Here is a 23522-nt window from a genome sequence, read left to right as displayed (position 1 = left end):
AGGTGTGGGTCTTGCTTGAGTCTTTTGCAGATATTTTTCCAATTTTGCCAACACCATTTGTTAAAAAGGCTGTCATTTCCCCACTTCACTGATTTCATCTCCTTGTCAAAGATCAGTTGACCACAGTCCTGTTTTTTAACAGTGGTGTTATGCAGTGTTTGTCCTTTTGTGACTGAGATAGTTCACTCAGCATAATGTCCTCCGGGGTTACCCATGTTGTATAATGTTTTACACGTTCGTTGTTTTTCAGTGCTGCATAGTATTCCGTTGTGTGAATGTACCATAATTTTTCTATCCATTGGTTTGTTGAGGGGCACTTGGGTTGCTTCCATCTCTTTGCTATTGTGGATAATATATACACAGTAGTGTACATGGATGTGTGTATATCTGGATGGCAGCTCTGGTTTCTTGAGGGTATATTCCCAGCAGTGAAATTGCTAAGTCTGCTGGTATTTCTAATCCAACTTTTTAAAAGTGCCATACCACCTTCCATAGTGATTGCACATTTTACACTCTTACCAGTAGTGAATAAGGTGTCGATCTCTCCACAGCCTCACTAGCATTTGTTGTTGGCAGCTTTGTTGAACTTTGCTATTGTTACTGTGGTTAGAGGCTATCTCATAGTTGTCAGGCGTTGATAGTTTTTAAAGTCTTTTTGGATTGCTCATTTAAAAAACCTGTGTCAAAGAAGTACTCTTTCTCCAACAGATCTTTTTGTTAATCCAGGAGTGCATGTAGTCTTGAGTCTCTTGAAATACTAGGAAGGGTGTATATGTGCATGCTTTAAACTTTTGGATGTCCTTGGGCTTTTGTTGTGGTACCTCTCGGTACTATATGTGTCACCCGTTAAGTATTATGCGGAACTCAGGTGGCTTAGTGACGATTGTGCCGCCAACTTGTTTGTATGTGGGAAATCCACTCCTGTGGGATTTACTGCCTCTGCACACCCTTTGGAGGCTCAGTGATAGGTCGGTTCCAACTCTGTGGTACAACAAATGTTCAGGAGAAGCTGAAATTTGCCCTTTATGTTCTTTATAAGAAGCTCTGACTTTGAGTTTTCACGTAAACAGAATAAAGACAAATGCATCTTGAAAGTTGAACTCAACATACTGATCAAGATTGCTGGCTGGCTGGCTTATTATTTGAGACTGGTTTTTCACCCAGCACCCTGAAGCCTGGCCACGTGGCTCCTCTCTAGGACTCTGTATGTTTCTGAAATCCCTGATAGAGGCACCAAAACTCATCTGTTGTGAGACCACCCAAGGTCCTGCTGGTGTCAGCTGCAACACTTTCTTCTGGCTTAAGGCTGATGTCTGTATATGCACCGCATATGTGACTTCCCTCACAGGTCGTGTGAACATGTGCTTACAGGACCTGGAAGTCTGTCCCTGTATTTTTTGTGTCCTGCCCCATGGAAGCAGGCATTTCAACTTTAAAAGGTTTTCCTCATTCAGAATGAGAGTTTGGTTTGTTTCATGTAGTTGGATTTGATTTCATTTGGCAGAGTTGTGCTCTTCATTTTAGGGTAAGTCCCTGGCTGTATGTTTTACTGATTAGTTAGGAGCCTGCCTGGATGATCGTGTGTGCCACGGGCTCTGCTGCTTAGGCTGCAACTTGACAGGAGTCAACTGTTACATTTCTTCTGTCGCTAGTGGGCTCAGACCTCTGGCCTTTCAGTTAGCAGCTGGCCATTTGAAACACTGCCCACAGTGAGTAGCTGATACCTAAAATGTCTTATGTGGTATTGTTCTGCTTCTCACTGTGACTTGGTCTCTAAGGGGAACTTTCTTGGAGAGTCCCAGATGTGGACTGTGCTTCTGGTTTTGGCCTGAAAGCGTGTTGGCTTGGCCTTCATGAGCCCCTGAGTTATCCCAGAAGGAGCCCTGGTAGTGTGGTGTGAGATAATACCGGGTACTAACTGAAAGGTTAGTAGTTCAAATCCACCATCTACTCCACAGGAGAAAGATGAGCAGCCTCCCCTCGTTACGATTTACCACCTCAGAATGTAAAATAGTGCAGCCACTATGGAAGGCAGCCTGGTGCTTTTTCAAAAATTAGAAATAGCACCGGACTCAGCAGTTCCACTACTGGGAATATGCCCTAGAGAAACCAGAGCCATGACTCGAACAGATGTGTGCACACCCATGTTTACTGCTGTGTTCTTCACAACAGCATAGAGATGGAAGCAACCCAAGTGCCCATCAACAAACCAATGGAAAGAAAAATTATGGTACATTCACACAATGAATGAAAAACAGTGAACTTGTAAAACATCACACAACATGATTGACCCTGGAGGACATTATGCTGAGTGAAATTTCTTAGTCACAGAAGAACAAACACTATGTAACACTGTTATAAAATAGGACAGATATGGGGGAGGAAGAATGGGGTACGAATGGGTAGAAAATGAACATTGGATCAGATGAGGGGAAGAACTATTTGAAAGGAATATATGATTATGCATTATATGTATTGGAACAAGGGGTGTGTTCCAGGGAGGGCAGGGGGAGTGAAGGGGGGAAGAAAATGTGCAACAATGGAAAAAAATTAAGCCTTTTTTTTTTTAAAAAAAAAGCAAAAACACCAAAAAACATACATTAGACTTTAAGATTAAGTAAAGATGTAGACTGGGCTACGTGATACTGCTACAGAAGCAGTACCAGCTTGTAAACATTTAGAAAGAACCCAAATTATGTTCTGTCTTCCAAACAAAAAGGATTATGGGTGTTAGATTTGACTTTGTTACAGTGATTTGGCGTTAATTCCCAAGGCTGTCATCGGAGTGTCTATTGTGAAAGGTATTGGAGGTCTCCTGAGGACAGCTGGCTCAGAATTAGGGTCACAAAGCCATTGTGTTGTCGGCACTGTCCTGTATGACTCCTGCTTGAACCAACACTGACTCCCTGTCAGCTGACTGCAGGAAGTGCTGAGTTTATTATTTTCAAAACTTAAGTTTGTGCTGCTCAGTTCAGTGCTGTCTTGTTGCGGCGGACTTCCACAAACCCTCCTCCACTAGGTTTCAGGGGTCATAAATGACATGGGGAAGATTGCCTGTCTTCCTGCTGAGGAGCTGCTGGTGGCATGAAATTGCCAGGAGGTGCAGCCTTTGGCTAAGCCATGAACTTACTTGCCAGTGCTCCTTGCTGCTATTGCTGCCCACCTTTAAAATGACCACGGGATCTCACAGATGGCTGACTTAATTACCACAAGGCGCTGCCCAGTTATTGTTGTTGGGTGCCAGCCATCCAGTCAGCTATAACTCATGGTGACAGTATAAACGGTGGATCTGAATCTCACCCTGTCCTGTACTGCCCTCACCAACTCTGCTGGACTTGAACCCGTTCACTGTGTCAGTCCTCTTTTAGGACTAGTCACATTTCCCAGTATGGTGTCTCTTTCCAAAGACAGACTGGTTTCACCTAACAACATGCCCAGAGTATGAAAGGGAAAGTTACACTATCCTTGCCTCTAAAGGGCAGCCTGGTTGTATGTTACAAGATGTATATCTTTGTTCTTTTGGCAGTCCATAGGATGTTCAGTACTCTTCTCCAGCACCACAGCTCAAAGGCATCAGTTCTCTGGTCATCAGTCATTTTCCATCTTGTAGATGGATAGCGAGTAGTTGAAAAAACTGTGGCTTGAATCAAATTGCTCCTTAGTCTTTAGACTGACATCATTGCTTCATAACACCTTAGAATGTACTCCTTGATGGCAGATTTTCCCAATGCAGTATGTCTTTTGATCTCCTGACTGGTGGTACCAAGGGTGTTTGCTGTGGATTCAAGTAAGAGGAAATGGTTGACAATTTCATTCTTTCCTCCATCTATCATGATGATATTGCTTATTGGCCCAGTGGTGAGGAATTTTGTTTTCTTGATATTGAAATATGATCCACATTGAAAACTGTAGTCTTTGATCTTCTGCAGCAAACATTTCAAGGTCTTCTTCACTTTGAGCGAGCAAGATTGTGTCATCTGCATGATGCAAGTTGTTGATGAATCTTCCTCTGATCCTGATGCCACATTCTTCATAAAGTCCAGGCGTTCGAATGATTTGCTCAGCGTACAGATGGAATAGGTATGGAGAAAGGATCCAGCCCTTAAACACACCTTTCCTGATTTTACACCATACAGTGTTCCTTGCTCTGTTCAAACAACAGCTTCTTGGACTAAGTATAGATTTCTTAACACAATTACATGTTCTAGGATTCCCATTCTCAGTTTTCGTTATAATTTGTTAACGATCCACACAGGCCTTTGTGTAGTCAATAAAACACAAGGAGATATCCTTCTGGTATTTTCTGCTTCTAGCCAAGATCCATCTGACGTCAATAGTGATATCCCTGGTGCTTTTGCCTCTTCTGCATCCAGTTTGAATTTGTGGAAGTCCTCTGTCAGTGTACTGCTCTAGCCATTTTTGGATAATCTTCAGTAAAATTTTACTTACATGTGATATTGGTGATTTTGTTTGATAATTTGTACATTCTGTTAGACCACCATGTTTGGTATTGGAAACAAATAGGGATCTCTTCCAATCAGTTGGCCAGGTACTGTCTTCCACATTTCTTGTCACATACTGGCGAGCATGTCTGGGCTTTGTCTGCCTGTTTAAACATACCAGTTGGTATCCCACCACTTCTTGGGCGTTAGTTTTGCCATTGGCTTCATTGCAGCTTGAACTTCTTCCTTCATCACCGTTGGTGCTTCGTCCTATACTTCTTCCTGAAATGGTTCCGCATCAGCCAGTTCATCTTGGTACAGTGTTTATATATATATTCCTCCCACCTCCTTTTGATGCATAGTGGTAAGGTGTTTGTGCTGCCAACCCAAAGGAACACAGTTCAAATCTACCAGCTGCTTCACAGGAGAAAGATGAGCAGTCTCTTCCTGTGTGAGTGCCTGCCTCTGAAAACCTGCCGGTGGGTCAGCTTTGAGCTAGTGCCAACTGGCCAGTGCATGTCAGTTATAGCAATTGACCTCTTAAACTCCTGTCTGGAGAGCACCTCTTAGTGTCTGCTAGTGGTCAAGCTTGGGCAGCAGCTGGAAGGCTGTATGCAAAGAGGCCTGCGGTGTGTCACACCGGCAGCCACAACTGCCTGTTGAGTGTGTCACGTGCTTGTCTCACCCCAGTGACCATAGCACAGGTTGAGCTTTGTGAGAGACTTTAGGCTGGGCCAGTTGACATTCACTCTGTAAGTCAGGCCTTGATTCCACCTGATATGGACAGAGCCGGACAGCTGGATGCAGCCCCACGTCTGCGCTCCTGTGGAAGGGTATAGAAGATGTGCACATTTGGGTTTCTTAATGGCACAACCACTTCTTTAAAAGTGCTTTGCAAATACCTTTCTGTTTTTGGAAAACATTCGGAAGGAGGCAGGCCAGTGAAATAGAAAATGGCTAGTCAGTGAGACCATTGCAAGGAATGAATGCACGGTGCCTCAGTCACTGCTCACAGTCTCTGTGTGGCCTGGTGACTGGGCAAGGGGCCAGGTGGGAGTTGGGGAGCTTCTAACAGATCTCTTGTACAGCCGTGTGTAAACATGTTCAGTACTGAGCAGTGAGGAGAGGCTCCAGGAGCATTTTCATCTTGTGTCAGGACCGCTCTGGGTCTGTAGCTGTATTTTCAGGGACCTCTGTAATTACAGCATAGTCTTAAAGTGTCACTTTAATTGGGCCCCTGTCCCCTTGTGACACATTACAAGAGGCCAGGAGGGGCTAAGTTTTCCCAGAGTCCAGCTCATCATCCTTGATTGCCTCTCATTCCCATACTCCCTTGGGTGTGTTCACTGTGTGTGTGTTCACCGTGTGGGTACCTGCTCACTTATCACTGGTGCTGCCTCTTGGTGTAAGGCAGGTGGGATTTGGTGGGGGTGGGGGTGGGGCTTTGAGAAAAGGTCATAGGAACTAATTAAGGATATCCTTATTGAGCCCACTGGGCTAGAGGTGAAGGCTGCTCTGATGAGCTTATACTTATGGGCTTGCAGGTGGTCCTTAAAGTGGGAGAGGAGTTGGCCTTGAAGGAGTGGAAGAGTGGGAGGGCCTGGACCTGTACTTACAGACTTAGAAGTCAGTCTAGGGCCCTGTATCGTCCAGAACCTTCCATGTGCCCTTGTTCCCACTCTGTTTGTAGCTTTGTTGCCACTGCAGATAGGACACTGTCCCCTCCCAGGGTCACTTGGGCTGTTCTGAACAATGGGGTAAAAGCTGAGGCACTGTGAGCAGACCAGCACGTGACTGGTCCTTGTGAAGTTTGTTTGGGCTGTTCCTTTGGGTGGCCGCTTGGCTTTGTTCTCTGCTGACAGCATCTTCCTCACTGGCCATCTATGCTCTCTTTGGTGAGAGTCAAGTGCTGTCTGTGTCACAGCAAGAGATGGCTGTCACCTCACTCTCCTTGAAAGTATCTGACTTACCCTACTTTTGTTTTCACAGAGTAACAGTTATCCCTCAATGACGGACCCCTACCTGTCCAGCTACTACCCACCCTCCATCGGCTTTCCTTACTCCCTCAATGAAGCCCCGTGGTCGACTGGAGGGGATCCTCCCATCCCGTACCTCACCACTTATGGACAGCTCAGCAATGGTGACCATCACTTTATGCACGATGCGGTTTTCGGGCAGCCAGGGGGTCTGGGGAGCAACATCTATCAGCACAGGTTTAATTTTTTTCCTGAAAACCCTGCCTTCTCGGCTTGGGGGACAGGTGGGTCTCAGGGCCAGCAGACTCAGAGCTCAGCTTATGGAAGCAGCTATACCTACCCACCGAGCTCCCTGGGTGGCACAATTGTGGACGGACAGACCGGTTTCCACAGTGACACGCTCAACAAGGCCCCCGGCATGAACAGCCTGGAGCAGGGCATGGTGGGCCTGAAGATTGGGGATGTGGCCACTTCAGCAGTCAAGACTGTGGGCTCTGTTGTGAGTAGTGCAGTGATGACTGGCGTTCTTTCGGGCAATGGAGGAGCAAATGTCAGCATGCCAGTTTCAAAGCCCACCTCCTGGGCTGCCATCGCCAGTAAGCCAGCTAAGCCACAGCCCAAGGCCAAAGCCAAGTGCACGCCTGTGCTGGGCGGCACAGTGCCGCCCCCGCCCATCAGGCACAACATGGACATTGGCACCTGGGACAACAAGGGCCCTGTGGCCAAGGCCCCGGCGCCCTAGCAGGCTCCGTCCCCCCAGTCAGTCTCACAGCCTCAGCAGGTTGTCCAGTCCATCCCAGTGCAGCCCCCGCCCCTGACCCAGCCACAGTACCAGAACTCCCAGCAGCCGCCCCAGACCCGTTGGGTAGCCCCACGCACCAGGAGTGCCGTGTTTGGGCAGAGTGCAGGGGCTGGTAGCGACAATACCTCTCCAGGAAGCGCTCAGCCCAGCACAGCCCTGAGCATGGAGTCCCACTCTGTTCTGGAGAAGCTGAAAGCTGCCCATAGCTACAACCCTAAGGAGTTTGACTGGAACCTTAAGAATGGCCGCGTGTTCATAATCAAGAGCTACTCGGAGGACGACATCCACCGCTCCATCAAGTACTCCATCTGGTGCAGCACAGAGCATGGCAACAAGCGCCTGGACGGGGCCTTCCGCTCCCTGGGCAGCAAGGGGCCCGTCTACCTGCTCTTCAGCGTCAACGGAAGCGGCCACTTCTGTGGTGTGGCTGAGATGAAGTCGCCAGTGGACTATGGCACCAGCGCAGGGGTCTGGTCCCAGGACAAGTGGAAAGGCAAGTTTGACGTCAAGTGGATTTTTGTCAAGGACGTGCCTAACAACCAGCTGCGGCATATCCGGCTGGAGAACAATGACAACAAGCCCGTCACAAACTCCCGTGACACGCAGGAGGTGCCCTTGGAGAAGGCAAAGCAAGCGCTCAGGATCATCGCCTCCTACAAGCACACCACCTCCATCTTCGACGACTTCTCCCACTATGAGAAGCGGCAGGAAGAGGAGGAGGTAGTGCGCAAGGTGAGGGGCTCGGTGGCGAACGCTTCCCTTGGTTCCTGCCCACCCAGAGTCTTTGCAGGTGGAAGACCAGGAAGGAGGCGCTGGGCACTGCCACTGGGAACAGGGCAGCTGACCCTGTGCTGGTTAGGGTGAAGCCAGGAGCAGGTGCCAGTGGCACTACTTAGTGCAGGTTCACTCACGTGACCAGGTGATGGTGGACTAGATGCCACTGTACAACTTCTTCGTAATTTTTGAGACTACGTTGTTACCATAGTGGACAGATTCTGTTAAGAACTTCAGGGTCCATTTTGTAACTTAGGTCTCACTTCTTCGAGCCTTTGCCATACCTGGAAAGCACTGTTGACATAGTAGATGGGAAGGAGTTGCTCAGGGCTGGCAAGTGTGAGTTCAGGGGTTTTTTGTGAGAAAAATTTGTATTTAGAATAAGTCAACTGGACTCAGTTTAGATGATCCCAATTTTGTTGGCAGTATCCAAAGTATCAGTCAGGAACAAGTTGAACACAGGCTGCCTTTCCATCAGGTCTAATCAAAGTGCTGACGTGGACCACATTGATGTCATAAAGCTTCTTTACAGCTTGTTTGATTTGGTACTTGTTGGCCTTGACATCACAAGTATGTTGTTATCTTCAGTCTTCTTCATGACTGTCTTGGTGATCAGGGGGACACTTGATGATGGCATAATGGTTCTCCTGGGCACCCTCTTTTTGGGCTGCCTTTGAAGTCTTGGCATCTTAGGCCTCGAAGGTGGGTGACTTGAGGATCTTTTTTTTTGAGGCTGTGGTTGCCCTCCAGGGTGGCCTTCTTGACTTTTAATGCCTTTGCTTTGGCTTCAGTTTTTGGAGGGGCAGGGCTTCCTTCTTTGCTTTCAGTGCCATCTTCATAGAAAGTGTAAAGAGTGCTTTGAAGAGTGGCGTCTTGAGCACTCCACCTCCTGGGGTCACTGGAGCTGTCCTCATACAGGCGCCCAGTGCCTACCGGGGCTTGCCCTTTTGGGTACTGGATGGAGGTGCATGCATCTGAGACGAAAGCCTGCACCCCTGTTGTGGGGTACTCCTCAAAGATGGAGCCATGCTGCCTTGTGAGAGGCGAAGTGGTGGTCGAACAGGTCTGGGTTGAACTGTACTTAAGTAAAAGGGTCGAAGTGGATGAGGCCATTAGAGGTGTGACTTAGAATGCTTTGAAGGAGCCATTTCTATCTTGGCCTTCGCTTTTGGGAGGGTTGGCACCTGTGACCTGTGAAGTGGCTGCGGCTTGTGCCCACTTTAGAAATGTTCATGTCTAGCGGTGCTTTCTAAAGACGAGGTCTGGGGAACCATGGGTGGTGCTTCCACTCTGCGAGGAAGTGGGGCTCCCTGGGCACGCAGGTGTGAACAAGTGTGGCCTTCCACACCAGAGGAGGCAGCCTTCTCCTAGGTGACACACTTCGTGGTGTGTGACTACCACCATCTCATGGTAGTTCCCAGCCCCGAGTCTCGCTGGTTCCTTCACAGAGGCCCAGATGGCCTGCCTCTGCATCCAGGCTGGAAGGACAATTGAGGTACAGGTCAGGGTGGAGAAAGGCGCTGTGCAGTCCAAGTACCTCCGCCAGGCTTACCAGGCAGAGTTTTTCAACAGGAGCTGGAGGGCCTTGGCTGTAGAGGGTGTGGTGGGCAGGCAGGTGCCCTGGTGGCTTGAAGGTGAGAAAGCATGCCAGTGTCTGGCCGGGACATGGTTCCAGTTCTGCCCTTGAGCACATGGGTTTATATGTGAAGCACGTTGCTGTGTGCCATGCTGGTGTCTTCTCAGGGAGGGGCGAAGGCTGAGGGTGCCCTCGTGGGGAGGGCCACCTGGAGTGCCAGTCATCCCCCAAGCAGAGTAGAAGTGCTGGTGTGGTCAGGGTTCTGAAGGTATTTCTGCATCGTCACCAATGTGTTAAACAGCTTCCTCTTTCTCTCTACAGGAACGACAGACTCGAAACAGACAGTGAGAACACGCCGCTTTCCGACTTGCCCTAACATTAGACTGAACCGTGTACCTGGTGCTGCCCTCGGGCACCAGCTCCACCTGCAACTTCTGTGGGGGCCATGGGGTTGCGGCACGCTCGCCCTGAGTTGGGAGCTTGTTTTGCCTGGTCGGATCCGCACTCATTTGTATGTTGTTATGTATTATAATATTGTAGAGCTCACTAATAAAGGTGTGTGTGTTTGGGGGTTTTTTTTTCTTTTTCCAGTTATCCATCAGACTGGCCTAGTACAAAACACAAGTATCCTAAAAAGAACCTACTACATCCCAAAGATGTTTTTCCTTTTTTAATTTTGGCAGAGATCATGTTCTTAGAGTCACAGTTGTTTGTATTTCTGAATGAGGCTTTTTCTTTCTCACCCCTTGTTGTTTTCATGCGGTTGTGAGAACTGTAGGTCATTCGGGGTCTCTGTTAGGGCGTCTCTGAAGTCTCAGGCCAGGGCAACCATATTTTTTGCTGGTTTTGTCTTAGTGGCTAGTCTGCAATTTGATTTTCCAGTAGGCCAAAAGGCCACACCAATTTTAATTTCCCAGACTTGAGGGAAAGTGTCTCCTTGGGAAGACCCCCATGGACTTGCTCCAGCAGCATGGACTGGCCCTGCACTGTGTGAGCCTCTCGGGACCTGATCAGCCTCTGCTTGTCTGGCTGTTGTGCAGGTCTTTTTATTCTCTTCCTTCTTGGGAGAGCTGCCAGCCATTTTTAGGGTTCACACCAGTGAAGCTGTGCTTTACAGAGAGGCTGGGCACACCTGAGACCCTCATATCATTTTCATTGTATGGTCCCAATTTTTTTTCCTTGTTGAATGAGGTTTTTTAAAAATAAAAAAGGCAACATACACCACCAAACCCCTTCAGAACTGCTTTGCTGTCATGTTTTGTGGTATGAGGGAGCCGTTGAAGACCCCACCAGAGTGTGCCTAGAAGTGGGGTGCCTGCCTGTGGATCCAGTGCCCCATGTCTGCACACTTCCCCCACACTGGTGGCAGCTCTGGGCCAGTCCTTGGCCTCTGGTGCCACATGTGTACCGTGTCGCTTAGACTTGTATTAGAATGTTCCACCTTCTCCAAGCCTGCCCTGCCGTGGGGTGGGGCAGCGGCAGCGTGACTGTCCTCGAGGAGAATACAAGCCTTAATAAACACTTCTGTTAGCACTGGGCGTCTGTCGTCCTTCTCCCTGTGCAGCTGCTTGGCAGGGTGCGTTAACTGTGGCTGAGTGAGTTATGGGGCAAGTTGGGCTTCTGCTCAACGGTTTGTCCTCATTCTGTTGTTGGACGTCATCTTGTGATTTCCATTTCCGTCGGAACATAACTCCTGAGTGTTCTCCCTGAGCTGATGCTGGGCCCCAGGTGACCTGGTGAGCCATGTGCACCTCACTGGTGTGCCGAGTACCCTGGGGCCCAGTGCGCTGTGGGCTTGAAAGTGAGCCGCAGGTGAGGTCCAGACCTGCACTGGGAAAAGTTGCCATCACTTGGGCAGGTGGAGGTGGGGTGTTTAGTACAAAGCCAGTTACACAGTCACTTTCCTGTGACCTGTGACTTCCCACTCACAGGAAGGCCTTCCTTTCTGCTGGGGCCTTTCAGGGGGGCCTGCTGCTGCACTGGGCTGCCACTCCCTCCTTGCAGGCCGGGTCAGGCCTTACCAGAACATGAAGTAGAAGGATCTTAGGAAAGCCACCGCCCCCACCATGACTTTCAGCTACTCCGTGCCCCCAACTCTCCTGGTGACTCTCCCCTAAGTCGACTGCACACCCTCTGAAGACATGAGCATACCCCCTCTGAACAACGCAGCAGGTCAGTAGGCTTCCTCCTGAGGTTAATCTTGGATGAAATCCACAGGGCAGCACGTGGATGGTAGAGATGCTGTTGGTGAGTGCAGCCAAGCCTGGCGCCCTCCCCCAGGCCTGTTGCTGTCCAGGACTGGGAGACTGCTGCTTGAAGAGTGAGACTTTGTGCCTCATGTCACCCTTACTGTCACTCACCCAGAAGGCTTCCTCCAGATCCAGGAGGGTTGGTTGGGCTGACTGGAAAGTCTGCTGTTTCAATTAGCCCCTGCTCTTCAGGAGGAGAATTTACAGCTGCAGAAAGCAGGGGTGGAGGGCGGCTGCTGGGAGTCAGAATCCCTCCAAGGCAGTGGGGTTCCTGGGAGGTCATTTCTGGGAATGGATGCTTATTAGGTAAATGCCTAAGGTGGGTATGTGGGGGGTGGGTGTCCTGTGACCTTTTCCAAACGAGGTCAGCGATGGGAGATGCTACCTTACACGGAGACCATGAGAAGAGCAGGCTGAAGTGATGGCCCTTCCTGCAGGGCCCAGAGCCTGTAGTCTCACCTGAACAGGCAGAGCGGCTGAATCTAACACTGCCCTCCTGGCTTCCCATTAAGCAGCAGTAGAGACTAAGGGTTGTAGAAAGCATATTTGGATGAGGACCCAGGTGCAAGTTTAAGCCAGGCCGAATTGGCCCAGTGACCATGGCAACTCACTGGATAGCCCCCAGTACTGCTTGCTGGTAGGCTTTTGTAATGGGGCTGCAACTGGCAGCCCAGCCCCAGGCAGTAGCTTTGCTATGAGTGGACTGTCACCTCCTGATATTGGGGTCCTCTTAAGTCACTCACTATAATGTTGAGTCATGGCAGTGTAACCCTGGCCAGCCAACCTCTAGATGCTACAATGTCAGGAGACTGGACCTTCAGCCTGGGGCCATGGCTCCTCCCAGCCCAGTGGCCAGAGGTAAGGACGCAACCCAGCGAGGAGGCTGCTGTGTGCCGGGGGGCATCTCCACTAGGTGCCCACTTCCAGTGGACTTGGAGTGCTCCATGAGCTGAGGGCAGGGCCTTGATTGTCCCTCCAGACTGCAGAGCTGTCCATCCTGAGGTCCCTCTCTATGTGGTTTCTGGGTAAACAGGTCAGGCTTAAGGAGGCTCCCTCTGCTGTCAGAGGGAGAAGCACAGCCTGGAACCACAGAGAAGGCCTTGGTCCAGCCCTGAGCTCAGGCTTGCTGTGTCCCCAGAACTGGCCAGGGACCAAGGGCAGATAGGTCCACTGGAAGTGGAGTCCATCAATGTATGGGGCTTCCTGTGAGTGGTTCCCCCAGGGTTGGGGTCCATTTATGCATTCCGGCGAATGGGTGTGGGATTCCCTCAGATCCACAAGTGTGGGGTACACAGCCTATGCAGGGCTTGGAATGCCACAATTGGTATGTGAGCTTGAGGGGAGGGGCCTCATCATCATCTCAGCAGATCGTGTGCTGGGGGACGGTGTGAAGCACCAGCAGGCCCAGGACATTGACCCAGAGCTAGGAAAATGGTGAGGAGTGGGAGCCTGCCCACCCCTTCATCCTGGAGGGCCTCTTGTGTCTGGGCTTGTGCACCTGGAGGGGGCAGGCCCTCATCCAGGGACCTTGGCTGTATCCAGGGACCTTGGCTGTTGGGAGTCAGGGTGAGACCACAGAAACCATCCAACGGTTTTGTTTTTTATTTGGGAAACATGTCACATGGAAAAGTTGCAAGGACAGGAATAATACAATTTTTTGTATGAACAGAAAATGCCCTTCCCCCCAGTCACCACTGACTTTGCATGCTCATGGTCTTACATGTGAGGTCATAGGTATGACTGACATTGTGAGGCTGAGCGTGTGGGTCCCAGGCTGTGCCCTTTGGGGGGTGTGGAACCTGAGCTGCCCTCCATCCTATCTTCTGGGGGTTCATGGAGGCCTCCTGGGCTAGGCTGCGCTGTTCTGTGGCAGCCAGATCTTTAAGATGGGATGGCGTGATTGAGGACCGGGGAGGGCACCAGGGGTGCTCCATGACCAGGAGGAGTGGTAGAGCCAGCCTGCTGAGGAGGCCAGATCAGTAAGATGCTACTTAGAGGGCACAGGGCAGGAATTTGGACCATTTATTCCAGGGTAACCATACAACCCTAGGGGAAGCTCACGTCTCCTCTGCTCAGAAGCTGGCTCGCAGGGTCTCTTCTGTCTGGCAGAATCTGCTCTAGCCCCTAGGAATCTATTGGCCTCCAAGAACCTCCTCCATCTTTAGCCATGCCTCCAAGTCTCTGGAACCTTTTCTGACTCCCAGAACACTCTTCCAACCCCTGGAGACTTCCCTGGACCCACAGAAAACTCTTCTGATGCCTGGGTTTTCACCAGTCCCAGGACTTTCCGACTACCTTTCTGAGAACCTCTCCTGACAGGAGAAACCCCCACAGGAGCCCCTAGTCCCAGGAACTTACCCCAATTGCCAACATCTCCCTCAGCCCTCGGGGGCTTTGCCAGCTCCTGAGTGACTCCTGAAGGCGGGTGATGGTTGTGGGCGTAGAGGGTGGCTGGTGGAAGACATGGCGGAGTTCTCAGGCTCCTCCCTGTGTCTGTGGCTCTGTCCTTGGCAGATTGTCCCCATCCCTGTCCCATCTTTCCCAGCCCTCCATCCATCCTCCATGGGTCCCCATTTCCACACACCTCTGGAAACCCTGAAAACTGCCTTGTTATCCTGTGTGGTTCAGCTCTCTAAGGAACCACATGTCTCTGACCCATGAGGACTTCCAGGGGCTCGGGAGAGGCCAGTGGCAGGCACTTCTGGGCCATGGGCGCTGTCAGGTGGTGGTGGTGTGCACGGAGCAGACCGCATGGCCGGGGCTGCACAAGTGGATTTTGCCCTAGACCGTCATCAGCAAGATGCTCATGTGTAGAGGCAAAGCCTGGAGAGGGCAGGACCAGGGTCCTGTGTCCAGGCAGTGGACTGTGGAGGGCCTTCATGGCTGCCCATCTCGAAGGTGATACTGAGCACGGGCAGAGGCCCAGGGGATGCAGAGTGGGTGCTGGAGAAGCTTCTTTAGTCCAGGTTGATCGGGGAGTGGGAGGTAAAATGAGAAGAGAAAGGACAGGAAAACATTTCACTGACCCAAGAGCAAGAGGGGTCTCCTCTGCGGGCTGTCCTCTGTGCCCTGCACTGACACACAGGATAAGGGAGCACACACACAGCGTGGTGCACATGCACACGTGTGTGCACGAGCCTTTGGAAGACTGGCTAAGGGCAGAGGTCGGGCATCCTGGAGAGCCCAGCTTCCCGGCTCTTCTGTGCAGGGCTCAGCCCCTCCTTGGGTCTGTGATTGTCGGTGACCTGCACGAGAGGAAAGCTGAGGTTTGGGTGGAGAGGAGCCTTTCTGTAGTTGTTAGTCCTCAGGACCATGTCACCATCCTTGGGGAAGTTGTCGGTTGTCACCTCCCCTGTGGTGATCATCTTGCCTTGTACACCTGGAGCAAGGCTGTTCACCTGAGAGGACTGTGTTCTGCATGGGTGGGAAGTGCTCAGACTAAAAGTAGAGCAGTCCCCAGTGGACATCTTGGAGGATCTGCAGAACCCAGGTTGCCTGAGAAGGGACAGCTGTGGCCTCTGAGGTAGTGGACTGTGGGGAGGGGCACTCCACTGGCCAGCCTCCACAGCCCCCTCACTCCACTCTTAATTTCTTGGTCAGCCATCACTACTCCTTCCCAAGGCCTCCACCTTCCAGGAGCTTCTGAGTAACCAACGGGCGCCAACGTCCTAGCAGGTTGGTTCCATCGCTGTTCTGTTCCCAAGGATCAAGAGCAAGACCAGCCAGAGGGAGTGTCCTGGCTTTACCCTGTGAGGGCCGCAGCTGAAGAGGATGGTGATGAAGGCAATGATGGGATGTAGCTGGAGAGGTTCTGGCCAAGGATGAAGGAAACACTGAAACCAACTTATTACCCAGAGATCAGGTGACCCCACCTCCCTGGCTCCTGCTCTTCTGGACTCAGGCCAGTTGGTTCCCAGGGGAAATGCAAGTTATCCTCCGCCTGTCAGGGTCCTGCCCCCTCAGGCACTGTCAGAACTCAGCAGCACTGGGTCTGGTGCCCAGAAATACCTGCTGGATGAATAAATAGCATCAAGTATGCAGAGGCACCTGGGCTTCTGCTGGGTGTTACTTGCTCTTAAAATGCCTCCCTCCTGGAAGAGGTGCTGCCTCTGCTGTCATGGTTTACATGTGGCAGTTGGAGCTGACCTCCAGTGTCCCCCTACTGCTCCAGATATCATTAGGCCCCTCTCATCCCTGCTGGGCCAGTCTCTCACGCCCTCTTATGTCCTGTGAGCAGACTACCACAAAGATGGAGGCCTTACTGATCAAGGTAGGAGTGGTGCCAGCTGGTTGCCTATTTGAGCCACCAGAGCATATGGCTTTAGGACTGAGCCTGGGCAATTTGTGGAGCTGTGGCATGGTGACCAGGTACCCTCTGAGCCATGACCAAGCATGGTCTTGGCCTGGAGACTGACCATTCTGGGATATTCATGAGACAATCACCCTGGCGCCCATCAGAGTTCTTTCCTGGCTTGGGGCTTCTAGGAGGAGGACCCACATGGCCACACCCAGCAACAGCCCCAGTGCCCTGAGTGTCCAGGGCCCTAGGCATAAGACTGTAGGGGACTCGGGCCACCACCGTGGCCCAGTGTTCTCAGCTGGTGGTGACCTTGAGGACAGGTCCTGCCAGAAAATCCTCAGGACTGAGTGAAGGAAGAGCAGCAAGGGGGACAGCTTGGTTGGGTCTGCTGAAAGGGACTGAGGCAGGGCCTGGCTGTTCAGTTAAGGCATCTTGTTCGACAAGACACTGGCTTCCCTGCTGTTGGCCCCAGCCCCGGCCAGGAGGCTCAGCTATCCTTAGCCTTATCTGACCCTGCCTATATCCAAAAGACCTCTTGAATGGCTGCTGGAGGGGGGATGCACTGCTGTGCTCCTCCTTGCTGCCAGCTCCCAAGACTGTGGGGAGGTTGTGAAGGACAGTCTGGGCATCCCAGTGGCTGAGTCTTTAATGCAGCACAGAGCACAGAATGATGCTGAGGGACAAGGAGAGACCAGGGCGATTTAAGGATGAGGTCACTGGGGAGTCTGCTGTGAAAATGGGCTTTCTCCACACTCTACCCTGACCTCGGATCCCAGGCAGATCCTCTAGGCCCTGGCTGGAGTCCCTCACCTCTCTCATCTCCCTAGGGCCATCAGCACATCCCAGGCCCTCCCTGGGAGACATATTAGCACCAGTCATTTAATTTTGCCGTCAAAGTTCTCAAGGATGGTGATGGGTGGGTCTTTGGTACTGCTCTCAGACCATGAGTCCACCACCAGCATGCTGTCCTCTGTCCAACTAGGACAGTGGTACGGCGAGTGGAGGGTGCACCTCACTTGAGGCTAGTAGAGGGAGGCTCCTGTTGTCCAGTTGCTAGCCCCCTTCTTTTTTTAAAAATTTTATTATTTTTTGTGTGTACCATCAAATCAGATCTGACTGGTACAGGAGGAGATTGTTCCTCCTTCTCCAGCTGAGCATCTGGTGGATTTGAACCGCACACCTCTGGGATTGCAGTGCAGCTTCCTGCCACTAGGCCACCAGAGCTCGCCTAGCCCCTTTCTTTACAGCCTCCTGGGGATGGGGTGGGTGAGATGAGGCTCCAGATGTCAACCTGTACCTGTGTGTACAAATGTGTCCGCTTGCATACAAATGTTATCAGTCTTGAGTACATGTGTGTGCATGCATATACAAATGGCATTCTTGCACATGTGTACATGTCATTGTGCGTGAAATGCATATGCATGCATGTCTTAGTGTGAATGTATATGTGCACAAGTGTGTTAGTTGTGTGTACGTGCACACATGCAGTCTTGTGCATATTACACACATCTGTGTGTGAAAATGCACATGTGTATGCTCACAAGCCCCATTCACTTGTCAGACCCCTGGGATGGCATGGCAGGCTACCCATGGTGAGGGTGGTCTTTGCCCCTCTCTCACCTCTGCGACCAAGGAGAGGCACGTGACCAAGCTTATTCTTGACTTATATTCTCTCCCTGCCCTGCCCTGTCCCTCCCCCAGTTTAGTGAGCTCCTACCAGTGAGGGCACTAGAGGCAGAATCAGATCGTGGTGGGCTGTGGCTGTGGTCTAGCCATCGCTGTGCCCTGCTTCTAAGGCATGGCCAAGAGGTGGCTCCCAACAACCACCCTGGCCAGGACCAACCTACAGCTGGCATGGAGAGAAAGGGGCTCAGGGGCTCCTGATGGGCTGCCTCACGAGAGCCTGTGGGACGGATGGAGGTAGTCACTCTGATCCAGGCTAACTGCCGATAGTCTCTGCAGCCCCTCTCTATCTGAGGCTGGATCCAGATGTGCCTCGGCCACCACCAGAGTGGCCACGGGCCAGCCTCACAGGGAGCTGAGACCAACTGGTGGGCTGTGGCTCTCAGGATGAGGTGCTGTACAGGCCAGTCACTGTGATGCAGGGGTAGCCTGTGTCCAATGTGCCCCTGCTGGAGAGCTGTGCCCCAGGCTCTGTGTTCCTTAGGAGGACCCCTGTATCTTTTCTAGAGGGGCCCTGGGGCTGAGTGATTCCGTAACACAGTGGCTGAGCTTGATCTCATCCTGTCCTGGGCTATTGGGACAGGATGTGTGGCCAGCTCCATCTGGACGGGATGTGTGGCGAGTGTGACCTGGGGGGTATGTGCGCATGCACTTGTGGGACTGAGGAGTGGTGAACGACAAGCAGAGCTGATGTGGGGGGCAGTAGGCACTGCAGTGGCTCTGGCTCGAGGCCCTGTGCAGGCAGGTGGCTCGGCCGGCCACTGGCTTGGCACCCTGGTCTTGTGTCACGTGGCCACCCGCACTGCGGCAGGCTCACTATAGTCAGAGCAGAGGCTCTAACTGCAGAGTCTACCCCCTGCAGGGCAGCCTGGAACCCCTGCCCTCCCTCCCTGAGCAGGACCTTTTTCCAGGGAGGAGCGCTGGATGTGGGAGAACTACTATGTGAAGCCTCCTGGGACAGGGGAGTCTAGGAGGATGAAGCCCCCACCCCTACTGTTGCACAGCCCGATACCTTTCAAGAGGAGCCCAGAGATCTTTGGACCTCTGGACACAGGGGTCTGGTCCCCAGTGTCACCTGCCTCTGGAGGCCTCTGAGAAACCCCCAGTGAAAACCTGGTCAGTCTGGAGCCCTGCATGCAGGGACACCCCAGGGCTGCTGCCAGCCCCCAGACTTTTTAAGGCCCCTCCTCTAGGTGCCCTGGGTTTCCTGGGGGCCTAGTGCTGTCTGGGAGGATAGGAGACATGAGCCACAGGGAAGGATAGAGGACACCTCATCACAGTCAGTTTGGCTTTCAGTGCTGTGGTCAGACTGGACTCTCAGGGTCACAGATGAGGGGGATGTGGCGCAGAGTGACCCTGAGCAGGGCTGGGACGAGGGAGGTGGCCTCTGCGGCTTCCGGCAGCCCTGCGTCTCTGTCTAGGCTGGACCTCACCTTCAATGTTCTCAAAACGCAGCAGGAGCCGGGGTGTTGAGGGGTTGCTGCTGCCTACCTAGGCCTGGGGCGCTGGGGTATTCTAGGAAGACTACGGCCGGAGGCCTGGAGAGAGGGAGTGCTCCACATTTGGCCTAGTTAAGAGGAAAACTGCCGCAGCAGCAAAATCTGTACTGGACACTCGCTGAAAGAGGAGGAGAGTTGTTGAGGGGCAAGCCATATCCCATCGTCCAGGATACAGCCCTGCAGCGGAGGAACCCGAGGGTCCTGGGCTGGGGGCAGCGGACAGTGAAGGAGGGCAGCAGGCGCTGGCCAAGGTGCCTGGACACCAGCAGGTGGCGCTGGCTCTGAGGACGGGAACGCCGCAGACCCGAGTGGGTGTCACTGCGGCTGCAGATGGTGAAGGGGGCGGGGAGGGACGTGTCATTCCCCCCCCTCCCCCGGCTGTGGAGCTCACGTGCCTCAGACCCGCAGAGCGGAGGTTCGGGGGCGCCGCTCAGCTCTAGCCCCGTCCGGAGGGGGTGCGGGGAGGGACGGGGATGTGAGGGCCGTTCCAAGGCCTCACCAGACGCCCCAACCCGCGCCCCGCGGCGGAGAGGACGGGAAAGCGCAGACTTGGAGACCTCAGACCCTTCCCTAATGCCCCTCGTTGTCATGGTAACTGTCCAACGCGCCCGCAGTTGGGGCAAGAGGCACTGGACGGCTCTGGCCCGCGACCCGCCGCGCTCGGGCCCCCACGTCGCCAGCACCGCGGACAGCGCCCGACTCACCCAGGTGGCCCAACCTCCCCTGCCGCGTTCCCGGGCCCACCCTTCCTGCCGGGGCTCCCGCACACCCTCCCTTTGTCTCCCCCTCCAGCGCCCTCCTGGTCGCCACCGCACTCTCCCGGCTCTCCAGCGCGGTGTTGGGGACACACGTGGCCGAGGTCCCGGCATGCGCCCGCAGCCCTCCGCCCCCTCCGCCTCGCGACGCCCCAGGCGTGCGGGCCCCTTTGTGTTCTGCGGGCCAGGTCCCCGGCCGGCAGCTGGGCCGCCCTCGGGGCGGGAGCATTGTTCCCGGATTTGTCCGCAGCTCAAGGGGCCGGGTGGCCGTCCTCCCGCGGGCGGGGCGCCGCGCCGGCCGGGCTCGCGGGCCATTTCCATGAGAAAGGAGCGGCGGAGGCGCCTCTCTTGGCATTCACCGCGTGCCTTAATTGTATAGACATTAAATCAAGGTCCGCTGTGAACACGGAGAGCGGCCCTCAGGGCTGCGGCGGCCTGGCCCGGGGCGGGGCGCTCCGGCGTGCGTGGGGTCCTCGCTCGAGGGGCATTTCAGCGTCTTCGCCGCAGGCCGGGTGGGGCAGGCTGCGCGGGGCCCGCGACGCCCCCTCGGACTCCAGCCTTGGGCTGCTTCCCGCTGCCAGGAGCCCCGTCTTCTCCTGCAGCAGAGGCAGCCCCTCGGGACGTCTCCGGAGCTCGCTGCCCCGCAGAAGCGCGGCGAGGGAGGCGCCAGCGCCGGGTGAGCGAGCGCGCTGTGCGCGTGTGTGCGCGCTAGTCCCCACCCGCGGGCTGCCCAGGGCGCTAAGCGCTCCGTCGCGGGCAGCAGGGCTTCTCTGCATCGGCCCCCACCCCACTCCGCGCCTTCCTCACGCGCGCGTCCCGGGCCGGTTCAAAGAAAGAATCTAGATTCTCAAGGGAAAAACAGTCTCTTTACCGCCCCGCGAGTACGCCCTTCCCGCGCCGGCAGGAAGATGCCCGAGCGTTCCCAGAGGTCAGGCCGGGGCCCGGTAGAGGTCGCCCCCGCCAGGACCCAGCACAGTTACCAGTCCCGTTCCCGGCGGGAGCAGCCATCGCCTGGAGTCCTCGCAGTGCCGCCCAGGCCCGCCTCCTCCAGGGCGCCTGCCGGGGGGAGAGCTCGAGGAGCGGCAGGCCGGGCGCGGGCGGCAGGTGGCGGGAGGACCCGCCGAAGGAGGCGGACGCATCTCCGAGCGCCGCAGGTGGACTAGCAGCCGGGCGTCCGCAGGGTCCTTGGCCGCAGGCGCCAGCTCCGGCGCGCCTGTCCCCGCGCCCGACGCCTCTGCGGCGGTCTCCGCGCGTCTCCGCGCTTGGCTCGGGCACCGGGCGATTATCATTGGGGCGCGCGGTGACGTCACCCGGACACCGGCTCCGCCGCCTCCCCGAGGTGTCCTTGAGAACTGCGGGGCACGCGCGCCGCGCACACGCGCGCACACACACACACAGTGCGTGCCTAGTCCCCTCCTGCACCGGCGCCGCGGCCCGCCCCGCGCTCTCCTCCACTCTCACCGACCGCCGCCCTCGAGCGGCCTCCACCTGCCCAGAGGCCCGTGGCCACACGTGTGTTCACTCTCACGCGACCCCCTCACGCTGGAACCATCACGATGCCCCTCCCCGCCCACGCAAACGCTCCCTCCCGCAGCCGCCAGCTGAGCGCTCGCGGGGATGCGCACGCAGCACCCCGCAGCACGCTCTCACCCACCAGCCGCACCTTGCGCCTGGAAACTCACCACGCGCATCCCCGCACACGGCCCAGGGCGCTTCCGACTCCAGGCTTGGGCCAGGCCTTAGGCCGTTCTCCTTGCTCACTTCCCTCCCAGGCTCCCAGCGCCGCCTTCTCAGAGCCCTCGGGGAGAAGGGGCTTCAGAGAGGCCACGCGCAGGTTTTCAGCCCAGGCGGGGCTCTTTATGTGTCAGAGAGGCGGGGGAGGAGGTGCCGCACCTGCAGACTGCTCCCTCCCCCAGCTGGTGGGAGCTCTCGCCCCAGGGACCCTGGAGGCGTAAGGACCAAACACAGCCCCGCTGCAGCGCCGAGGCCTAGGCCCTCAAGAAGGCTGACCCCGATTGTCCCCCTAGGGCCAGATATTCAAGTTCCCCCACGCCAGCGGCCACGCGCTCTCCTGCACGCCTTTGTTCCCGGTGCACAGGGCCTGGGAGCCTCAGGCCTCTGTCCTCCTCCCCTCCTCCCCGGCCCAACCCAGCCCGTCCGCCATCTGCCCTGGAGCGCAGCCGGCTGACCCTCTCCAGCCTGGAGGACCCTGATACCGGGCCCTGCGCTGGTGGAGCTGGTGCAGAGCCTCCAGGAGGCTCGGACTGGGGGCCGTTTTGCCCCCTGCACTTGCGGGTTCTCTGTTTGCGGTAGGGCTCCCCTTCCCCCTTGATGTGGCCGCAGTCCTTCAGTTTGGCCAGCGTGGGGGTCAGCCTTCACTATTTAACCCCAGGCAGAACCCCCTCTCCTCTAGCACCGAACAGGCAGCTTCGCTCGCCCCCAGTCCCGCAGCCTGGTGCAGCCTGTCGCTGCCTGCGGGGGAGCACGCCCAGCACCCGTGTCCCCTGGTCCCCAGGCGAGAGGGCACCTCGGTGGATGCTTACCGTCACCAGCGCCGCGGAGGCGAGTCCCACACGTGCCCGCTGTCCATGGTGTTGAAGCCGAACCTGATCCCCGCGACTTCTTCCTTCCACTTTGGGCCCTCCCTCTCCCATGCAGAGCCGGGCGGGTCTTGGACCCAAGGACCACCTGCAGCCCTTAGCTCCCTGGCTCTCTCCACTCCCTAGAGCTCCCGGGGGCTTATCGCATTCTAAGAGGGAGGGTTCAGAAAGGGCCCCACTAGGAGGCCTCTTCTTGCAGGGCTGGCTACCCCGGGGCCCGGGAAGGTGGTAACCCGCCCCAGATTCACTGCCCTTTCTTACGGACCTCCCCTTCCCTTGGCCCAGGCTGGCTGGCGAGGAAGTTGGGCGGGGTGTTAGAGGTCGGGTTCTGTGTCCCACGAGACTTTTGTGGTCCCTCTAGGTCAGCCGGGACTTCCCTTCTCCTGGCCCCACTCCTCGGACCCTGGGAACCGACTGGTCTTCCAAGCTTGGGCAGTCCAAGCCCCGAGTCCCGCAGGCCTGGCGCAGGCCAGTTGGCGGAAGGGCGGCCCTAGGAGGAGGGTGGAGTCGACCCGCGGTAGACGGGAGGAAGAAAGAGCTGCTTCCAGCACCCCCCACTCCCGCCCTCACACGACCGCCCAGCAGGGACCTTCTTGGTGGCCTCGGAGCCTCCGAAGGTTTCATAAAAGTCGACTTATTAAATAGAAAAAATTAAAAGTCGACTTACTGCAGCTCGGGCGGCGGCCGGGGTTGCGCTCCCGCTGCGGCTCCGTCAGCGCGCGGCCCAGGCTCGCCTCTCCCGCGCCTTCGCTCTGCCGCTCCCCACGCTGCCGCCTCGCCCGAGCACCGAGAATTTGTTTGTGGCTTTATTTGTGGGGACAGAAGTGGGGCAGAGGGGTGCTAGAATCGGGCGTGGGAGGCCCAGA

General features: G+C 55.0%; 1 protein-coding gene across 1 annotated transcript in view; it reads left to right on the top strand.

Annotated features, from left to right (window-relative positions):
• Positions 1–9918, top strand: part of YTHDF1 (YTH domain family, member 1) — a 15672-nt gene extending 5754 nt beyond the window's left edge. The window contains 2 exon segments of the mRNA XM_006896879.1: positions 6432–7952; positions 9892–9918. Coding sequence (XP_006896941.1) covers positions 6450–7952; positions 9892–9918 — 1530 coding nt within the window. The 5' untranslated portion in view covers positions 6432–6449.
• The last annotated feature ends 13604 nt before the right edge of the window (positions 9919–23522 follow it).

This window comes from Elephantulus edwardii, unplaced genomic scaffold, assembly GCF_000299155.1.
Source record: "Elephantulus edwardii isolate Elephantulus edwardi_28Jun2011 unplaced genomic scaffold, EleEdw1.0 scaffold00193, whole genome shotgun sequence".
Classification (NCBI taxonomy): Eukaryota; Metazoa; Chordata; class Mammalia; order Macroscelidea; family Macroscelididae; genus Elephantulus; species Elephantulus edwardii.
This window is presented reverse-complemented; position numbering and strand designations above follow the sequence as displayed.